The following is a 22218-nucleotide window of genomic DNA, read 5'->3' on the forward strand; positions in this document are numbered from 1 at the left end:
ATGCAGGATCTCAGCCCTCCCCAGATGGCACCAGATCAGAATCTGCCCTTTAGCCCGATCCCAGGGGGATGCGTACGTTTCTACAATGCCAAACGCTGCTGTAGACCTTCATTTCCAAAACACTTGGAACTGCTTTTTTCACCTTATCTCCTGAACAATCACGAGTAGCCACTACAGCAGGTGACACCTTATCGCTGTTTGCTGGAAGAAGAGGTTGAGGCCCAGAAGGCTTGCTTCCCTCACTCCAGGGGCTAATGGCAGTGCCAGTCTTGCGGTGCCTAATCCAGGGCCCCCTCCACCGGGCTCCAGAGCCTGTTCCCTTCATGTCGGACTGCCTCCCCACCTCCCTCCTGCCGCCCACGATGCCTTGCCCACAGCCCAGGCTGAGTCAGTCTTTGATGTGCTGAGGAAGAAGAGACAAAGGATGGCGGAAATGCAGGGCCCCCTCTGCTGTATCAAACTCTCAGGTGCCAAACGCACCTGAGCTTCCGTGGGCGCGTTTCTGTTTCCAGATCTCAGTTCAGACTTTGTGCCGTATTCTATGTTGTGATGGGGTTGGGGGGGCCGCGCTGAAGACGGTACTGGTGAGAGTGGGAACGAGGATGAAGATACATGGCGGCTCCTGCAAAGGTGGGGAAGGGTGAATGCTAGGCAGGGATGCCGAAGGGAAGGAGCCCTTGGAGGGGGAGCTGGAGGAGCCCGTTGTTTCTGTTGTGCTGGAGTGGGGAGCCAAGGGGCAGGTGTAGCAAGCCCCCTTCTAAGTTTGACAAGTATTGTTCCTAGCATGACCAGCCAACACCAATGAAATATTTTCAGGCTGTGTGACCTTCTTAACTTCTCTCTGCTCTGGATTCCTCATTAGTAAAGAGGGGAGCAGCCCTGTGGAGCCCAAGATGGAAGGGAAGAAGTCTCCTATGGCCTGGGTGATGGGCCAACCGAGGGCCCCAGGTCTCTTTCCTGCAAGAGCCTGCTGAAGAATCTTGGTGACCCTACAGGGCCACACCGCAGTGTAATGAGAAAGGAAAGTATGGCTGGTAGAGGGAAGGTTTGGGAGAAGGGCAAGCTGGCCACTGAGGGTCACCATGCTTCTCGAATGTACTCCTGACACTTCAACTGCTTGGTCCCAAACATGTGAATTGGCAGCAGGGCTTATTTGCCAAGTTACCCTTTGGAAGTCGACAGTCTGTGGGTGTTGCAATGCTTGGTAAAACCGAGAGCTGGAAGAGCAATCAATAGAATAAGCAATAAAAAACAGGCAGGGTCTGAAATGTCTGAGTTCTGGCTTTCTCATCCCAGCGTCGGTGGCATCCAGCAGAAACAAGCAGAGGGACAGAATGGGGTCTCGTTTCTCCACACCCGGGAGGTGTTTGTGCAGGGTACTTCCCCAGGCTGGATGGACCTGCTGGAGGATGGGCCTGGAGAGAGTGGAGGACCCATCCCCGGCCGTGGGGCTTTATGCTGGAGGGTTCCTCACTGCTCAGCGCTCTTACTGTCATTTGCTGGTCCCTTGCTCTTGAAAAACTTGTATTTTGCAGTAATTATAGATTCAAAGGAAGTTGCAAAGCAGTCTGTGCGCCATGTACCCATCACCCGGTTCCCCCAGTGCCTACATCTTAGCACCAGGAAATGGATACTGGTACAACGTGTTTGTCTAGTGCTGTCATGTTACCACATACGTAGCTTTTTGCGACCACCATCACCTGTTCCCTTGAATTTTTTAAAAATAGCTGTGGAATCCTCACAAACTCTGTATGGACTGATTCCCTGATGCTTTCCTGAGGGCAGGAAGGGGCTACCATATGTCCCAAAATGGGGGAGGCATGGTTCACGTTGTATTCTAGAGCTGTGTGACCCAGCAACCCTCTGTCTCGCCTGTATGAAGTCACACGCACATGCACACTCTCATACTTTCTCTCTGGAAGCTTCGAAGTGTGGAGCAGATAGCTCCTTGGCTGGGCAAGGGGAGGAGCCTGTTCTGTTTATCTGAATTCCTTTTTAAAGGAATCAGCGTGAAATCAGACAGACTTGGAAGTAGAGGTTGCTTTTATCTGTAAGAAAAGGAAACCAACCTAACCAGTGGGAAGTCACTCCGAGTCATGTGCACCCTCCACATGCAGGCATCACTAATCATCCTACAAGGACACCAGAGTCTGCAATGGACTGGAATAGAAACAAATAGAGGAAGAATTTGCACCCAGACACCACAGCACAGACAACCCACAAGGATTGCCATTTTGCTTCTTTACTACCAACTTTCAGATAGAAGGTTAATTTTTTTTTAACTGACCCCCGTCCAAAAAACAAAGGACTTGTGGGATCCACCAGGGCTGGATGTTGTCATCAGTGACTGTGTTTATGCCAGGCCATCAGCAAACTTGGTCACAGGTGGTGCAAGCAAGGTCCCATAGGGTCAGAATGGATTCATATTCTAGTCAGCCCCGACTGAGAGCATCAGCACCTGACAGAAGACTGGAAGTCGTGTCCTTGACCTGGGTCTGACTCATTTGTGCAGAGGCGTGTCAGAGGCACACCCAGTAGCTGCACAGACCTGAACTTCAGGCAGCAACATGCTCCAGGGTATGAAGGATTTAGGTACCCAGGGTTAAGACAGCACACATGGCCCTGATTCGTCACCATGGCACAGTCATGGATGGACAATGGTGTGCTGTAACCGGGGTTTCTACTCTAGTGGGTTCTTACCATCCTTCCTCACCCTGCCTCCTTATCACCTGTACGGACGCCTGTGCAGGTAATTCTTACCTAGAATAGAACATGGGCTAAATGACCATATTCAAATAGCTATAAGATCTCATTTTTATATGACATTCCATAGTTGACAACGTTATTTCTTATTTTAACCCAAGGAAGAATCCACAGTCCAAAAACAGTAGGTGATTCTCAAAGCCACCCCGCTGCTCAGTGACGGCGAGAACACCACAGTCCCCATCTTCGGATTACACCTTCCAGCTGATGAGGCTCCATCACACAGAGCAGTCTTCCTGTCTCTCTCTCTCCCCCTGGATGGTGGTGTGCGGCCCTGAGGCCTTTCATGAATTTGCAGAAAGAAGAGCAGCTCCTAGCATGGGGAGCCCAGCTCTGGCCTCCTATCTCCTCATCCTGCCCCTTAAAGTCCCCCAAGGGCAGGGAAGGTGTTTGAGAGAACTTTACCCTGGTTCTGAATTCTGGTTTCCAAACCCAGATCTGTGGCTACAGTCTATGGGTCATTGTTCAAGCTGCTTGCTCATGCATGAAACCACTTGATTTTTCAGCATTTTAAAGTTTCTATGAGGCTGTTCTTCCTGAATTCAGTTCCTTCCTCTTTGTCTAAACCCAAGTCACACTCTCAGTCTTCTCCTCGTGGCCATACAAGGGCACTTAGGAACTTATCAGAAAGCAAACCAAGATAAGAGACAACAGAAAGAGGAAAGCATATGCTTTGCACAACTCACCACACTCCCCTCTCTGACGTGGGGGTTCCTGCCCCTGGGATTCTTGGCCTCACAGTGGTGTAAATCTTACTGTGTTACCATCTTATCATGTTGCCATGCAACAACATATGGGAACGCCATGTGCGTGTGCACATGCGCGCACGCACACACACCCTCATACATTGTTAAAACCTCACTTGTGATCATGGCTTAGAAGGGCTATGATGTTGTTAATATAATTTTTTATAACCTCCAAATGTTTGCAAGGGCAGGGCCAGAGACGGACCACTCCCCAGAGGGGGCTGGCCTGGTGTCGTTCTTACGTAGTCATGAACTTGGCTTCTACTCTGGAGCAAGGCAGAATAAACACTTTAAACCACATGAAGGAGGAAGAAATCTCAAATGAGTGAGAGTGTCAGTAAAGAAGAGAGAAAATATTTCTAGGAGAAAGAGGAAGGACCTAATAATTCTTATTGCCATTTTATTTTTTTAAATTATATATATATTTAATTTCATGTATATACACATATGTAATACCCATATAATAGAGAGCTTGACTTTACTTAATGAGAAGTGGTCTAAGATCCTTCACCTTTTTATTCTTAATGAAAGAAGGAATGAATTGCAACGAATATGCGTTGCTTCTCCGTCAGAAAACAATGAGAAAATCTGTAAATGTTTTCATTCAAACCAGACATCTCCTTTTGTTTTATTTATTTGCTGTTGGCTTCCTTTTCCTTCAAACAAGTTTGCAAAAAATGAAATTTATGTGTTTACATTTACAACATCCAAAAATGTTAGTGTGATCTTGGAGTGATTGTTTAGTTTTGTTCTAAAGAATCTGATTGTTTTTTCTTAGACTCAAGAATTTAGTGTACTCTGGGGATTGAAAACTGCATGATTTAATTTAGGTAAAGATAAGAATGTAACACCACTAAATATACAGAATTACTTAGTTAACTAAGCAAGTAAAGCAGACATGCTTTGAGATGTTGCTGCTGCATTGAATTAATAATAATGCATTGAAGAGTAGATTTGACTAATGTGCACTCAATGTATTTGAACAGCCCTTCACTTCCAACTTCGTTAAATATGGCTAAAAATGTAAAATTAATTATTTAAAACCATAGAAGGAATCCAACCTTCCCCCAATTTTACCCCGAATTACAAAGTTTAAAAAAAAGCGCAGTTAGTTGTGGCCCTAATGGAAAGCAGGTGTACGATACTCTGTTAAGCAGACTAATTGGGGGTGATGAGCTTTGCATTGCAGAAGGATCATTAGTGAGGGTAGGATTCTGCACTCCTCCAGCGCGTGGGCCCTGAGCCACTCACACATTTAAAGTATGATTCAGTTCACAGAAATGTTGTTTATCACCAGCTCTTCAGGAAAATACTCTTATGCAAGCTCAAGTCCCTTAGTACAGGAACCTTTTGGATTGCAAGGGACATTTAAAAGGACTTGTTTTGTGGGTTTCTGGTAGCTGGTAAATATCTTTGCAATTTAAAAATAAGCTAATTGATGTCCATGATTAGTGTCTGTTATTTAAATGTGAAATAGCACCTTTATTTATTTTTTTAAGAAAATTTTTTTTTTATTTATTCGAGACAGAGATAGAGAGAGAGAGCAGGAGCAGTGGGCAGAGGCAGAGGAAGAGGCAGACTTCCCTTTGAGTAGGGAGCCCGATGCAGGGCTCTATCCCAGGACCTGGAGCTCATGACCTGAGCCGAAGGCAGACACTTAACCATCTGAGCCACCCAGGAGCCCCACCTTTTGAATGGTTCCTAGGATTGCTGTTGTAACAACCGCCTGAGCTAACATTAATTGAGCTCACATTTGAGGTGCTTTACAGGTATTGTGTCCTTAAGTCTCAGCTGCTCTGTGAAGGCGAGAAACCGAGGCAGAGATAGGTGCAGTAACTTGCCTGAGGTCACTCAGCTACTGAAATGTCAGAGCCGCGTTTTGAACAACGCTGCGTCGTTGCCTCTTTGCCCGAGCATCCACATCCATCCAGGGCACAGCTATGTGCTAAGTGAATGCGTGAACAAAGGCTCAAGGGCCAGGAGGAAGAAGGAAGGAAGGACTCACTTGCAAAGGCCAAGGGATGCCCTTTCTGCCTCTTTGTTCTTGAAAATGCTAAAGAGAAAAATTTTCAGATCGTTTCTGAAAGAGGGTGGGCGAACATTCTCAAAGTCGTGGGGTTTCAGAGCTGAATGTTTCTAAAAGGTTTATTGACAAGACCTTGTGATACCTTTGTCACAGAACTGAAATAAAGAGGGAACAATGTCCAGCATTTTAGAAGAAAGCCTTCTAAAAATCATACACATCTGCATTTACAGATTCTGTCACCGAGGCCTGGCCTGGGACACAAGGCCACCACTCTGTGGAGAAACTTCTCTGGGACCGCCCCCCCCAGGACTAACTTCTGTTTGTTCCTGCTCTGGGGGCACCAGTAAACTATTTGAGGGTTGAGCTAGGGGTCCTGTCCCTCCTGGGAGTCCTGGGGAGCAGAACCTGACCCCCTGGGACCCCAGCATCAGCCTCCAGTTTTGTGCTGGGCCCTTCTGAGAAAACCGGATTTCAGACATCAGCTCCTGGAAGTAGGTTAGACCACCTGGGCCTTGGGGGGATTTCCCTCATCATGTCCAGGGCTTTGTCCAGCTTCTGAGCCCAAGAGGCCCGAAGGGGTGGTCTTTCCGTCTGGACAGCTGCAGGCTGGACCAAACACGGGGAACATAGCAACAGTACAGTGCCCCCTCTCCAGCAGGGGCTCCTGGGCCCGCTGGTCCTGGCGCTGCCCACCCAAATCTGTCCTTGCCCCCAGCGAGCATCTGGTGATCACTGGGAGCTGTGGGGGTGTTGTTGGGGGGAAGAGGTGGCAGGTGGAGGAAGCCCCCCCACCCCCAGCCGGGCGGCAGTGCCACCGTTGGCCACCGTGTTCTCGCCAGTTGGCAGGGCGGTGCACCTGTGCAGGTGAAGCAGCTTCTTTCACTGCAGTAAAGACACGAATTGATTTGTCTTTTGAAGACAGGAAAATGGCAGTGGGTGTCAGTCCATGCTGTCCTTTTTGTGCAGGTTTTTTTTTTTTTTTTTTTTTTTTTTTAAGAACCAACTCTCCAGCTTTCTTTGAATTTTCCTCATTACCTGGGTCCCTGGCTGCCCCCTGGAGGCTGGCCCGAGCCACCCAGCCTGGGCTGTGAGCCGGCACGCACATCAGTAGTTCATCAACGGTGCTCCGTGCTGCCGAGCTGACCTACTTTTGCTGTTTGCCCACAGCAGGCTAAGCCTGTTTAGCGTTGTCCAGAGGGGCTGGGCAGAGCAAGGAGCTTTCCGAGTCGTACAGATGGCAGTCTTCTGGGTGAACGTGGTTTAATCTGTTTGCCCTGTTTTCCATTAGTCTAAAGGGTTAGGGCCCAGCACCCAAGGTGACGCAGGGACAGGTCCAAGTGCAGGGCATCCTGTGTCCCAGTTCGGCCTGTCTCCTGGAGATCCTGTGGCGTGGTGAATGATTGCTGGGAACCAAGGCTTCTCTCCAAACTTTAAAAACAGATTTCTAAACGGAAGCTCTTTGGCCACGTGTCTCCTTACTGGGGTCCTGTACTGAGCCCCAGGAACCTCTGCTTGCTGAGACGCAGAGAGGATGGGAACTGCGTTTGCCCTCCCTGGAGGGGGCTACCTTCTAGTGTGGGGGGGCGGGGGCAGGGGGCACAGGGGTGACCGGCCAAGGCCAAGGCCCCGCAGAAACAAATAGAGGTTATAATGAGGTAAGGACGGCAGACATGGGGGCAGGAGTAGGGTACTTCCCTGACCTTGGATGGGACCAGGGCTGGGGGGAGGAAGAAGATGGTGTTGCCGGTGTAGATGTCAGGGGACGAGGGTGGAGGAGGGGACAGTGTGAGGGGGGTGGCAGCTGGTCAATCCAGGGCTGAGCATGGATGCCATGCTCCGGAACGTGGAGCGTGTCCTCCGAGCCGAGGGGAGTGTGCACTAGTAGGTGTGCATAGCCCCCCACAAACACATAACACACACTTACTGTTTTTATTCTTTGCTGAAATCTTGCTGCGTTGCTGCTTGTGGGCGTAGGATAGTGTCTGTTAGAGTTGTTCAGGGAAAAAACTCGTGGGATCAGATAGGCATGATTAAATAAGCTGACATATGAGAAAGCCAGAAGCTAGCGCTTTATCTTTTTCACTAACTCCTCCTGTATTTGTGCATAGCAAAATGCCTTATGAACGGTGTCCTGGGCCTGCCCTTTCCGATGGCGAAGCCCTGACGGAACCGTCCTTACCATGGGGCTTGTGTCTGAAACCCTCCTGGACACCCTGAAGCCGCCACCCCCCCCCCCCCGGGAGGGTCAGGCCAGAGAGCTAATGGTGCATTTCCTGGGGTCACTTCACTGGACATGCAGGAGAGGCGAGAACGCAGGCTTTGTTTCAAAAAAGAAAAAATAGACTTCTCCTACTTTCTCTCGCAGTTTCTTCAGTGTTACTGGGCCAGATGGGAGGAGAGAGATCTTCTAAAATACCTTTCATTTACAACATGAATATCTGAATGTACAAATTGGGGAAACTGGAGGTTTCTAGTCCTGCCAGGGCAAAACCCAATTGGCCTTTAAATGGTGTGAAAGTCGGGCCCTTTTGGACCTGCTGACAACTGTCCGCTCACTTGATGAACAAGCCTGTCTCAGGTAGTGATTCCCCCACCGTCGGCTGAGGTCTTCCTGGTGGAAGGGCTTGGAGCCTCTTCTCTCATGGGGCTGGGGCTTCTTGGTCTGTGTTTGTGTCTGTAGAGCAGACCTTTCCTTAGACTCCATGTCTGCAAGGGGCTGTGTGTTTCTGGAAGGGAAAATGGAAGGCAGGTGTCCAGCAAGGGAGGGAAGGACATGAGTCTGTGTTGGAAATCACCCTCCATCCAAAGCTGGTGGGGCATCCAGAAATGGGATTGTTTCTACAGAACCTTCCTGCTTTACATCTCATGAAGGCAGCTTGTTCACTGACAGGGGCACCCCTTTTCCTTCTGCCCCTCCCCCAGTTAGGGGCTGCTTGCCGTGAGTGGGCTGGACCTCTCCTCGGGGCGCCCCCTGGCCAGGCCCCTTGTGGTGTTGGTGACTGTGGCTCAGTCTGTGCACTGCGTGCCCACAGAGGCACACGCGGGGCGCGGCACCCAGGAGAGGAGCGGTGACTTTGAGCAGGCACGAGGCCACCCTCTGCTTCAACATGTCTGGGTGTCAGTGGTCAAGGCCCATTTCCCGACCGTGGGCACCAGATACAACCAGACTTGTGTCGGGTGGGGAGGCCTGTCCAGGCGGCTTGGATGCACCTGTCAGCACTCCGCACCGCAGAGGAAGGCCCCACAGGCCAGCAGCCCCTCCCCTGGGGGAATTATTCTCAGCTGAATTGTACCACAGAGAGCCAACAGCAGGAACACCAGGGGCTCTAACTCCGGGGATACCTGTGAAAAGTGAACACAGTCAATACAACAAGTCACCGTAGGGTCTCGCAGCACAAAGAGTGCTCCCATGGCCTCTTATAAGCCCACGGGCTTGGCAGGAGCTGCTTGGCTTTTCACAGAGAGCAGACTGCATTCCCCGTTGAAACTGTAAAGAAAAGAAAAATCTTTCAATGAGAGGAGAGGGAAGACGACGCAAGGTAAGGCCGTTTGTACCAACGAGGTATGTGGTGTTAGGTGTGCAGCTCTGAAGGTCCGGGCCTGCTCTCACCGCAGAGTCAGGTTTCTGACCTCCGTGCTGTGAAAAAAGGAGGCGATTCAGCTTTCTTGCCCACCATCCCTTGCTAAGTGCTTTGCAGGGGTGAGCTGCCCTCCTGGGTCTCACATGGACGGGGGAAAGTGGGCATCATCCCACAATTGCAGTGAGGTAGTCCTTCTTGAGGCTCTGTCTAGGCCACCACGCTGTGAAGGGAAGAAGGCAAAGGACATTCAAACTTAGATCCTGTCAGCTCCCAAATTAATTGTGTTGCCTCCCACCGTTGGCAGTTCGTGTGAAACATGCCACATTTTGATTAAACATTATTTGAAGCTCTGATGTGAAATCCCAAATTCCACAGCCTGGGTGTCCAAAACAGGCCTGGCTTCTTATTTCAACGGCATCTATTCCTTTGGCTCTCCTTGCAAACTTGAGCACAATGAGGATGAGTGTTCCCAGGCCGGAAGGAGCATTAGTACCAACGGTTACATGGAAGGGAGATGTTGGCTGGAGCAGGGTTTTATGGATCCATTTCAGTTTGTCGGTGGCAGCTGACGAGCGGTTCCCAACAAAGGCTTTCACTGACTCAGCTCTGAGCATGACTCATAAATCTCCTCTTCTCCTCTTGCTGATTTTTATAGGCATCTATTGTCCACACCCTGACCACACACTGTCCCCCATCGGATTCTCTAGTTGACTCAGGTTTTCGCTGTGGAGGCTAAACTCTTTACAAAGGGGCCCTCTGAAAGGAATCTGAAGTGATTGGAACATAAGATCCAAAGGTTGCAAGAATAATAGGTCCTGCAAGGATGACCCTAATATCCAGATATCGAGATGCTTTTTATTTTGGAAGTTCTTTGTTGACCGAACGATGTCGTTGTAAATTTACTTAATAACGGAGTTTCTAACTTTCTCTATCCCCTCCTTCATTGCTCTGTCACTCTTTCCCTGAATAATGAATCATCAGACCCTTGGAAGCGGGACTCATGATCATAACTGACAGATAAAGCCGCAGTGTTGACCGTGGAGAAGCTTGTGGTATAATTCTCGTGTGTTTGTGGAAGCTCGCTGAGGTTGGGGGGGTCTCATCTCGGTGACATCTGGGAACCGGGCCCAGTGAGGCCCCCCAGCAAGGCTTGGGAGGCACAGCTGCGTGGGGGACTTGCTGGAGTGGCCAGGGGGACGGTGGATGGGCCTGTTCACTGTGCATTTTCCAAGTTGCTGGATGTGCCAGAGTGTGGCGAGCATTTCTCAGTTGGAGGGAATTGGGACTGTAGGAGCGGGTGGCGCTCAGATTTTTACTGCCCGTTTCCTTTAGAAAAGCTACTTTTTTTTTCCCCCAGCAAATGAATCATTGCAACCAAAACAACATTCCCTGGAGAGGAAGAATTAAAATGTGGAAGTTATTTCCTAGCCTCCCCCAAAGGACAAAGGGAGACAAGTAAGCATGGCAGTTCATCAGTGACTGTTTTTCAAAGCCTTTCTATTTCTTAAATATAATGAGGAAAAATTGTTACCAAGTTCGCACATAGAAGATAGAGATGTTAATCCGAAACGACATGCGGTCCCCTCACCAGGGGCTGACTGGAAGGACAGAAGGCACACTCACTGTTGACAGTAAATAAACCCCAGTGGACGGGAGGGGCGATGCGTGTGTTTGGTATCACCCTTTTGATTTCAATACATTCTTGTTTTTAATATTTTTTTTCTTTTTAATGAAATAAATTCACCAGGTTTGGTCGGTATGGTGGGGAGGAATATTAGGATTCTCTGGGTAAGTTGGGTCCTATAATTCAAACATTTCTCAGCCAATTTGAAAATGTCATGATTTCATTTTATAAAAACAACGGCCTTGCAACACAACAGGCTTATAATAGTCATTTGGAAGAAAATTCAAGATGATATGGAATGACCCACTGGCTTATCCTGGCTGTACAAAAAGTTAGAAAGTAAAAGACCCTGAAGAGGAAGGCTGAGTGGTGATTCTAGTGATTCTATCTGGCCCCCAGCCTGTTTTTGTAAATAAAGTTTTATTGGAACACAACCATACCCATTCATTTACATATTGTTTGCAGCTGATTTTGCCTAAATGATTCATCAGCCTCCCATCTCACTGCTGACACACTGTGGGACCCAGGGCAGATGTGCCATGAGAAAACAAGCACGCTGCCATTTGCAGGCCACTGTTCGCCAAGGGCCAGAGTTTCAATCCGTTGTATAGCAGTAGGTGGCTGTGATAAAGAACATTCCAGAACCCTTAGTGTAGAAATTTCACCTAGGTAATGAAAATGTCACTTGCAGACCTCACTTTTGTTCTTCAGTTCAGTTAAGGTCAATAGCCATTTCTTGAGGACATCCTCAGTCATTCTGTGTTTGTCCCATTTCCTTCTTTCCTTCCCTCCCAGCCTGACAACAACCTAGGTCTTTGCTGAGTTACCACCGCACACCTCGGGCAGGGCCACCACTCCAGGCAGTGTGTGGGCATGTCTGATGTCTGTCTGTCTTTCTGCCATGCCCCCCACCACACACACACACACACACACACACACACTTTTCAACTCTGGTAGACAGGAACAATAATCCCACTCTGATCAAAGATATTTTATAGGCTTAAGTACCAGTTTCCACTGCCTACTATTTAGCTTATTATCATTCCTGATATTGTGATCAATAGTAGCTAGAAATTTTTGAGGATTTCTATGTGCCCAGGGCCTGTGCTGGCGGTTTCTCACCAGTTCTCTCATTTTCTTCTTGTCACCGCACAATGAAGAAGTCCCTACTGTCACCGGTGAGGCACGAGGACTGGCAACACACCTCCTTGCCCAAGGTCGCACAGAGCAGCTGAAGGGCAGAAGCAGGGTTTCAGCTCGGCGACTCCAGGCCACCACGGCCTTTTCCTCTTCCCAGAGGTGGATGCCAGCCGCAGGAGCTCAGAGACCCCGTGTGTCCCACTAGCTCTGTGCCCTCCTCTAGTAGCAGGTGGGGACTTCCCAAGCCCAGCCCGTGCTCACTGGCCTTGCTGGCTTCGTTCTGCAGCTGGGCTGCTTCCTGGGCCTAGCCCAAGGTGCTTTACCCACCCCACTCTGCTTGGCGGTCTCCAACCACCCTGCTTGCTGGCAGCCACACGTGGTCTCTGGAGGTGGGGCAGAAGCACCCATCTGTGGGTGCCTCTCGGCTGGTAACATATCTTCCCACCCATACAGTCCTCCCTTTCTCTGGTCGGGAGCACCTCTCGGAAATGTTAGGTCTCTGTAGCTCCATTCACCCTGCAGTGACCTTCCTGCTGTGCAGAGAGTATGTTCGTTGAAATTTAAGGCCGATAAGAAGAAAGAATGAGCCTGGAGTCACCTGCCTTAGCAGGCTAGGACCGTTATGGGAGGCAGGCATGGGATGGACAGGACTCACCTTGAGGTCTGGTTGCAGGCGTCTGGCTGGCCCTTTTTGCACCCATGCGTGCAGACATACTTCTCATTGACGGCTCACACCATCTCTGCCTGGTGGGTGTCAGCCTCACTTTAGGAATGAGGGAAACAGAAACTCAGGAAGTTTAAGGGACTTGCTCAAGGTCATAGAGTAAGTGGGTTGGAACTGAAATTTAAATCAGCCTGGCTCTGAAGTCAGAAGCCCCACATGCTCAGCGGGTGGGTGAAGTGCCCGAGTCCGCTCCAAGAAGACACAGCTCGGGGTGGGCTCTGCCCGCAGGCTGTGTCCAGGCGCAGGTCATGCAGCCCTTCTGGGTGGTGCTTCCTGATTCGTAAGGGGAGATAACCAGAGCCAGCCCATTCTCCCCATAGAACCGGATGGAGATAAAATGAGATTATGATTTTTCAGACTTTTGTCCTGGCTGAGGGTTGATGAGGGAGCCATTGGCCCCTTTGAAGAGTCCGAGTGGCTTTTACCTTTAGTTAATAGCTCCTGCACACACGGCAGTGTTTGTTTTAACTTTTAGTCATCAGGACATAGTTGTAGCTTTAAATGTACTTTGTGAGCACTGTCATTCTGGATTAACCATGGTCATTGAGAGATTTGTGGGAGTCAGTGTTAGTCAATCACACCAGAATTCAGATAGGGTTTGGCTCTGGCCCTGACCTTCCTTTCCTGCTCTCTGCCTGTCTGTCCCTCCCTTCCTTCTCTCCTTCATTCCTCAGATACTTGTTGAGCACTCAATATGGGTAAGGAGCAGAGCTGGACATCATGGCATGTGTAAAGATGCGTTATCTCTCGTCCTTGCCATCAAAGAAGATGACCTGATTTTGAGTATTGGCTGTGGGCCAGGCTTGCGCTGGGCACTTTCACATGTACAAACTTAATTCTTTCTAGAATTGCAGCTGTCCTCTGAGGGAGCTATTTCTCGCCTCTCTGATCAGAACCTCAAGTGCCTTCCCATTCACCCAGAGCAAAAGACAAACTTTGTCCAGTCTCCCTGGTATGTATGCCCATGGCTCACTTCCCTTAGTTCATAGCTCAAACGTGGTCTTATTTGTGGGCCTTCTATGACTCCCTAAAACACCAGAGCAAGATCCAGCCCACGACAGCACTCCCCACCCCTGCCCCACCCCACCGCCCCCCGCCGCCAGGGAGTCTCCTTTATGTTTCTCCACAGAAGTTATAAGTAGTTGACAGTGTTTACTTATGTACTTGCCTGTGGCTTTCCCGCACTCCCCTCTACCTGCCCCCCACCCTCTAAGAGCCATGAGAGCAGGGGCTTTGCAGGTTGCCTGGCACTTGGGAACTAACCTGTTGAATCACTGAACATCACATTAGTGCTTCACTGAATACGCTCTGTTACCTCTTCACAGAGAGAAGCCGCATGCAAGGATCAGAGGCCTCAACATGCTTAAGCTTCAGTTTTTCCCAAATTAGATTCTACACAATCTAGATTCAACACAATCCCAATCAAGGTTGCAGCAGGCATTTTTATAGAAACTGACAATGTAAATTCCAAAAATTTGCAAGGAAATGCAAAGACCTAGAATAGCCAAGAATCTTAAATAAGAAGCACAAAATTGGAAAGCTCACACTACATTGCTACCAAGAATCCCGATAAAGCCAGAGGAGTTGAGATCGCGTAGAACTGGCATAAAGATAGACAAATACAAGATACCACAGAGTTGGGAAGCAGAATAAGCTTCCCTAAACAGCAGGTTAGCTGTCTTCAAATCATGTGCTCTATATGTTTCCAGGTAAAGTGCCTCTAAGTTGAAAGCAATGGGCCCAATTGTCCATCTGATCAAAGTTCAATGATTATGTATCAAGACCTAAAAACAGAGGAGATAGTATATTCATTGTACTTTTTTGAGATTGATAACTGGACCTACACTTTAAATTTAGCAATTCTTCATCTGGAAAAGGGGTATCTGAAAGTTGAAGAAAATTATTGCGCATACTATGTATAAATGTCACTAACGTGCAGTTTAAAGATAAGTTTAGCACTACCTCAGCCAGGTGGTTAAGGCCAATGTCACAGTGATAGATGCTGTTAATACCCTTGATATGATGTGATAAGAATGGCACTTGGCCACTGTGGACTTCTTCCGAAAAACCCACAGGCCCAGTCTGTGAGAAAAACATCAGACAAACCCAAATTGAGGGACGTTCTACAGATACTCCCCTGAATTGTCAAGGTCATCCAAAAGAAGGAGAATGTGAGAAACTATCATGTCTACGGGATGCCTAAGAAGACACAATGATTAAGTGTAATGTGGTGTCCTAGATGAGATCTTGGGACAGGAAAAGGACATTAGGTAAAAACTAAGAAAATATTTAAAAAGTGTGGACTTTTCAATAAATGATCCTGGAGTACCTGAATGTCCAGATTGGAGGGGAAAAAATTTAATTTACAATGGACTATAGATCTTAATGTAAAAGCTAAAATGATAAAGCTTCTAGAAGAAAACAGGATAATTCTTCATGACATTGAAGTAGCAAAGATTTCTGAGGACACAAAAATCACTGACCATGAAATTAAAAACTTATGAACTGGACTTTATCAAATTTAAAAGACACCATCATGAAAGTGAAAAGGCCAGCCACAGACTTGGAGAAAATGTTCACAAATTGATCTCTAGATCTGGCAAAGTCCTGTATGCAGAAGAGAGAAACTTCTACAAATCAGGACAAGGAAGACAAACAGCCCAAGTTTTAAGAAGAAAGAAGAAATAGGCAAAAAAAACTTGAACAGACGTCTCACAAAAGAAGCTATCTCAGTGGTCAATAAGCACATGAAAAGATACTCAGCATCATCAGTCAGAAGGGAAATGCAAATTCAAATCCCAGTGAGATCCCACAACACATCCACTAGAATGACTAGAAGTAAGAAACCGATACCAAGTGTTGGCAAGAATGAGGAGCCACTGGAACTCTCACATGCTCCTGGTGCGAATGTAAAATTGTACAGTCACTTTGGAAAACAGTTGGTAGTTTTTAATAAACTAAGCGTATGGCTACCCTATGGTACAGCAGTTACACTCCTAAGCATAAGCACTCAAGAGAACGAGCACTTATTTCCACCAAAAGACTTGAGTATAACTTATACTGCTGATGTTAATTTTGACCCCTAGGGAAGGTGGTGTCTGCCAACCTTCTCCACTTGTAAAGTTACCATTCTCCCTTGTAATTAATAAATATATTGTGGGAGACAGTTTAAACTATGCAGATATCCTGAGTCTTCTCAAACGTTTGTGTATTAATTTCAGCATCCATCAATGGATCTTGCCTGCAACAATTATTACTATGGGGTACTGACGGTGAGTTTCTGTTTCCTATATTCATTCCTTCAACATTTATGAATTGGAGTTCTTGTGTAAGGGAGATCTGCCTCCCCCACCAACTGCCCCTTTATTTATTATTTTATTTGTATCAGTATGGACTCATGAATAGTTTCTTCTGTGGGTTACACTCTATCATTACTGATTTTGTGTCTTAAGTAGTTCCAAGGATCTTCTCTGCCAGGCTCTCTTTCTTCAGTCTCTCATCATTATCGTGTTATTATTTCTTGAATGTTTAGTTCCTAGATGCAGATGCCGATCCTTCAAATTGGGGGAAGTGTAAAAGGTTTTAAAAGATTCTAAATAGTTTGTGTTCCAGAAAATCCAAGAAACCCAGAACTGGAAGAGCCTCTCAGGAATGAACATGACTGGCATGCTGGGTAGCCTTCCTGTTCCCCTTCACACCTCTCCACCCTTCTTTCTGCACCTGGGGTTCCCCCACACTGATGACATCATGGGCTCCCTGCCTCAGCGTGCTGGGTGGTGTGTGTAGCCAATAGGAGACACCCGCGGTAAATGGGGCAGGTGGAGAGAGAGGTGAGGTATTTATTCCCTTGACTCTCCTCTTAATGAAAAGGTTTCTTCAGGCTGACTGCGTCCTTCCACCAAATGTCCCCTCCCCTATATGACACACTCCTTCCAGGTTTGGGAAACTGTTTCCCTGTGGTCTCTTCACCCTCGGAGGTGTTAACAGCTTGTCTGATACCAACCCTAGGTAACCACACCATCCCTCTTGGTTCCCCTAGGCCCCGCCTACAGCTTTGTCACGAAGTCCCGTTTCCTGTTGGGATTTTGACCAATAGCTCTCATAAATGTCTAAGGCACTTAGAACATGTGGTTGTCCTGAGTAAAGATTCTATAGCTTCCCTCCATTGTTAATCACATCAACAGTTATTTTCTTAACCCCAGACAGAATCTTCTCTGCTTTCATTTGAGCTCCATTTTCTCTTTCCTGGCTCTGTGTGATCCTAAAAAAAAAAAAAAAAAAAAAAAAATCGCTGCTCAAAATCCTTCTCATTACAAACTATGCAATTGAGAAGAGTAGTTGCCACCCCCTTAGACTTCTCTGCTGTTCTTTTAACGAGAGATCACAGAAAAAAATTTTCTTCCCTTTGACCCCCTCGCTTGCATGCCTTTGGGCCCTGTCTAGCTCATCCACATCATGAAATAAAAGGATGGCTCAAAAATACAAGGGTCGGGGGTACAGCCGTGTTCATAGTGGCACTGTTCGTGATAATCAAAAGGTGGAAGCCACTCAGTGTGCGTGGATTGATGACTGGAAAATAAAAGGTGGTATAAACACACAGTGGAATATTATTCAGCCTTAAAAAGGAAGAAAATCCCCATACACGCTATGACATGATAAACCTTAAGGACATTATGCTAAGATTGAAATAAGCTTGCCACAGAAGGACAAATACTGTATGATTCCACTTACATGAGGGACGTAGAGATGCATAGAGACAGAAAGCAGAGTGGTGGCTACAGGGTCTGGGGGAGAGGGAATGGGGAGTTAGGGATTGATGGACACAGAGTTGCAGTTTTGCAAGATGAAGGGAGTTCCGGAGATGGTGGTGATGGTTGTACAACAGTGTGAATGCACTTAACCCCCTGAACTATCCACTTAAGAGTGACACATTTGGGGGCACCTGGGTGGCTCAGTCCTTAAGCGTCTGCCTTCGGCTCGGGTCATGATCCCAGGGTCCTGGGATCGAGCCCCGCATCGGGCTCCCTGCTTGGCGGGAAGCCTGCTTCTCCCTCTCCCACTCCCCCTGCTTGTGTTCCCTCTCTCGCTGTGTCTCTCTGTGTCAAATAAATAAAGAAAAAATCTTAAAAAAAATAAAGAAGAGACACATTTTATGTAATGTGTATTTCACCACAGTCTTTTTAGTACTAAAACAACAACAACAACAACAACAACAACAAAACCATGGAGGGGCTCCTGGGTGACTCAGTAGGTTAAACGTCAGCCTTGCCTTCTGCTCAGGTCATGATCTCGGAGTTCTGGAATCGGGCTCCGTGCTCAGCGAGGTGTCCGCCTCTTCCTCTCCCTCTGCCCCTCCCCCACTGCTCACCCTTGCTCACTCTCTCTCAAATAAATAAATAAAATCTTAAAAACAAAACCATGGGGAGGGCATGGGAGACTATAGGCTCAGTAGGTGTGGCGCTCCCATGGCAGGTGCCCCCGCGGAACTCGGCTTAGGCGCCGTCTCTTCACACAGGGGCAGTTAAGCAAATAGCATAGACAGGAGTCAAGTTAACAAGAATCAGGCAAGGAAACAGGAGGGATAAGGAAGAAGAGAGAGTACGTTTAAGTCATCAAGGCTTCATGGTTTCAGGAAATGTTTAAGGACCAACAAATATAAAACAGAGAAGATGGGGTTGATAAAGAACAGCTATTAGTCACTTGTAAGTTTTCATTTATGACTAAGCAATCCCAGTAATCCCAGGATCCCGGAACCTCAGGGAAGCAGCGTGAAGCCCACATCCCTCCCATGAAGCTGCTCTGTCTGGGGGCACCTGGTGAAGGGCTTGGCTTGGCTGGGTGCTCGCTCACGCCCTGGACACATGCGTAGCCGGCACTTTCCTGGGAGCACAGACCTGGGGTAGTGCATCACTAACTTGACACCACATTTTTCATGTCTTAAAACTTGGAACAGACTCCATCTGGAAAACATGAAGCACATGCCCGTTTACAGAGGTGGTAACCCCATCTTAATTATGATACAAGCCTCAACTGCTGAATGGCGTGTCTCGCACATCTATCACTAAAATATGGCTGCCGTTGACTGAACGGAGTGTGTGTGTGTAGACAAACTGAGTGTAAGCATGTGGAGCTGCAAAATTCTCCCTCCGCGTCCAGCTCACACCCGTCCCTGTGCACGTATCAGACCAAAGTCACACAACCAGATTATCTTAGACATAGATTCATTGGCCCCATTAAAACATATCTACAACTTGAAGTTTTGAGACTGTTAGTGCATTCGCAAAGTGTCGGGTTTGGAGTTTTGACCTCAGACCCTCTGAGAACAGAAGTGTGTGGGCAATAGTGACTCAGCTCTCCCGGGGTCCCCACCCTGATCCCGGCCACTCTGCCCGCTCGGCCACCACAGCCTTCACCTCAAGTTCCCCCTGCAGGCTCTGGCCTCATGGACACCTGCTCAGAGGGCTGGCGGGAGGGGGCGCACCCTAGACAGACGGGACTCTGGGATGAGTGTGAATAAAATAAGGAGTCTGAGCCATGGCTCCGAAGCGTGAAGACTCACAGGCCTGCATATGGCAGAGGAACCCGGATCTGTGAGGCTTAAGACATCCAGCCAGCTGCCTGGGAGAGTGCAGGCTCTGGGCTGTGAGGTAGTCTCTGATGACTTTGGGTTGCAAGAACATTCCTGGATTGTTACTTAATTTTTCGCATTTGTGTGCCTTGACTATCTAGGGAAGTGTAAATGCCTTAAAGGAAGGACTGTGGATTATAGTACTTTAGGGCCCTGTTTTTTCCTGGCTGCATGCAAGAGGGGTTTGTGTGTTTGAATGAACAGATATATAAATGCTGTCTGTCCTTTACAATGTCACGGGCACCTTGCAGGTTTAAGGTCTGAGATAAACAGATACTTCATTGAGCTGGGTCTGGACAACAATAGTCAAAGTGTGATCTGGGGACCCCTGGGGGGTCTGGGAGGTCAAAACAACTTTCCTCATATTAACACATTATTTGCCTTTTTTTACTCTGGTGAATATACAGTGAACGTGTCTAGAAGCTCTTTTGACTTCTGATGATGGCCCGGCTCTGACATCTATTGGAATGAGTGCTTGCGTATTTAAGATTTCTCAGTTTGGACCCGCATACACAAGAGCTCTGCAGTGTCCTCAATAATTTGTTGAGAGTGTAAAGGGTTTTGCTGGAACCCAAAAGTTTGAGAAGCTCTGGGCTCAGGCTTGTGGGTTAGATAAGAACAAAATGGTGACACCCAGACAGACCTGTAAAAAAAGTCTAGAAGCAGAACAATAATCATCTGTTCTTTTTTACAGGAAAAACTGCGTAGAAAATCTAATGGATGAAGATGAGAAAGACAGGGCAAAGAGGTAAGAAGGCAGGGCTTTCCTGCCTCGGCACGTTTCGTGTGGTCTGCCAGACTCAAGCATGCTTGTCCTCGCTCCGCATGGATGAGAGCACCAGCAAGACAGGCTGGGGGTGGGGCGGGGAACATGCTCTTGGTATCCACTGTTCTTGATATATTGCAGTTGCTCTACTAAAAAAAGAAATGTATACCAGCTCCCTCAATTTTGTTCCTTATCCTGAAATTCCTCATCGTCTGGGATTTGCCAGGTGGTTTTATTTTTCACATGTTTGTGTATTAACCCTGGTGACCTGGGTCTCCTTTCACGGGCCACTGGTTACCACTTTTCCAGCACAGACACTGCTCGTAAGGCAGCCTGGCTGGAACCAGGCACGCCTGGGTTCAAATCCTGGCCCCACTGTGGGAGCTGCCTGGCTTTGGACAATAACAAGAATCATCTTTCCCACACATGGAGCACATAGTAATAATCATCCCCGTGCACTAAGCACTTCCATACACCCTGCCTCAGTTTCTTCATCCGTTCTTGGAGATCCCATGCCTTATGTGGTTGTGGAGTTGGCCAGAAATACTAGCTTGGTAGCTGGTGTGTCCGAGCTGTTATAACCCTATCCTTGCTTACTCCTCCACTGGGCATTTACTGAATACCTACTGTGTGTGGAGTCATGGAGTTGATAGTTTGAAGGTAAAGAGCCTTCGAATATTCTCGACGTCACACAATTCGCCCCCAGGGGCAGTTACTGTGCTAGGCTTCAGGGAAGAAAGGGGACATGAAGAGGACACAGGTAAATGGAGGCAGTTGGTAAGTGACTACAGACCATCAGGCTGCTGGTGACAGGCCTGGCAATAGAGTGTGCTCTCCGGGGAAAGCCTTCACTCAGGCCTGAGGATGCGCCTTCTTCCTCTGGTCTCATCTCTTTCTGTTCCTGCCACTGTGTGTGTGTGTGTGTGTGTGTGTGTGTGTGTGTGTGTGTGTGTGTGTGTGTGTGTGTGTGTGTGTGTGTGTGTGTGGTGGGTCCCCCAGGCCTCTGTGACAGGCTCTCAGACTGCTGCAGAGCTGAAGGGTTTGCCTGCTTCCCTTCACAGAACCCACTGCCTGGTTGTCACTTAGAGCATCTTCCACTCGCAAATGGTGGAGCCTCAGAGGTCCCCCAGTTTGGTGTCTGCCTTCCATGGCTCCTGTTGGCAGGAGGAAGGGTGACAGGCATGAGAACAAGTCCTCAGCCACTCCAGGCCGGCCAGCCCTGAATTGCAGGGCACAGGGAGAGTCTGCCTTGCTTGTCAATTTCTCAATTATTTCCTTAGAGAAAAATCAGGGAGCAGGGCAAATGGCCAGAGGTATGGATGAAACATGGTGCGCCCAGAGCGAGGATTGTTGAAACGGGGCGGTTCATCGTACACTTATCTCCACCTTTCCATGTTTGAAAATTTTCTCGGGGCACCTGGGTGGTGCAGTCGGTTGGGTGTCTGACTCTTGGTTTTGGCTCAGGTCATGATCTCAGGGTCTTGAGATGGAGACCCATGTCGGGCTCTGCGCTCAGTGTGGAATCTACTTGAGATTCTCTCTCCCTCTCCCTCTGCCCCTCCCGCTCATGCTCTCTGTCTCCAAAATAAATAAAATCTCTTTTTAAAAAAAAAGGAAAAGAAAACGTTCTCTAATAAAAATCTAAATAGACAACAATTCAAATAACACCCCAGTTTATTCTGAAGTAACATGCCCTCCCCCATGCTCCCCACAGCGTTGCTTCTCAGACCTTAAGCCACAACCTCCAAGGGTCGCAAAATCCGTGTGGTCTCAAGTAACAAGTGGATGAACAGACTAACCCAGACCAGACGAGAATGGAATCCTCCTGCCCTCTCTCATGGGCAGGCTGGCTTCTGGTTCTTTCCTCTGGGTGTTTGGGCTCTTGGTCTCCTCGCAGGGAGCCGTGGATTGGGTGCAGAGGTGGACACCAGCCCTGTCCCAGCTCGCGAATTCCAGCACACCCTCCCCTCTCTCAGCTACCACTTTCTCACCTGCAACACCAGGCAGTCACTTCTGCCCTGCCCTCCTCCAGGGTGATTAATACATTGACAGGGTATTCTTGTTAGCATCATGAAAGGGTCAGCAGTGATGGCCGGCAGTCACAGAGTGCTTCCTGGGTGCCCTAATCCTTGGATGCTAAGTACTTTTCTATGCATTCTCTCCTATCATCTCAACATTCCTTTGAGGTGTATTTCACTGTTATTCCCATTCTGTGGATGA

The 22218-nt window shown here is 48.1% G+C and overlaps 1 protein-coding gene across 2 annotated transcripts in view; it reads left to right on the plus strand.

Moving 5' to 3' along the window:
• The window catches only part of NPAS2 (neuronal PAS domain protein 2), a 151583-nt gene that overhangs the window by 49759 nt on the left and 79606 nt on the right, over window positions 1-22218 (plus strand). For both annotated transcript variants that reach the window (XM_028104080.1, XM_028104081.1), the window contains exon 2: window positions 19927-19980. In XM_028104080.1, the coding sequence (XP_027959881.1) occupies window positions 19949-19980 (32 nt within the window). In that variant the 5' untranslated portion in view covers window positions 19927-19948. The remainder of the gene's footprint in view (window positions 1-19926; window positions 19981-22218) is intronic.

This window comes from Eumetopias jubatus, unplaced genomic scaffold (assembly GCF_037043125.1).
Source record: "Eumetopias jubatus isolate StellerSeaLion01/CBP00866 unplaced genomic scaffold, mEumJub1_p1.0 scaffold_9, whole genome shotgun sequence".
Lineage (NCBI taxonomy): Eukaryota > Metazoa > Chordata > Mammalia > Carnivora > Otariidae > Eumetopias > Eumetopias jubatus.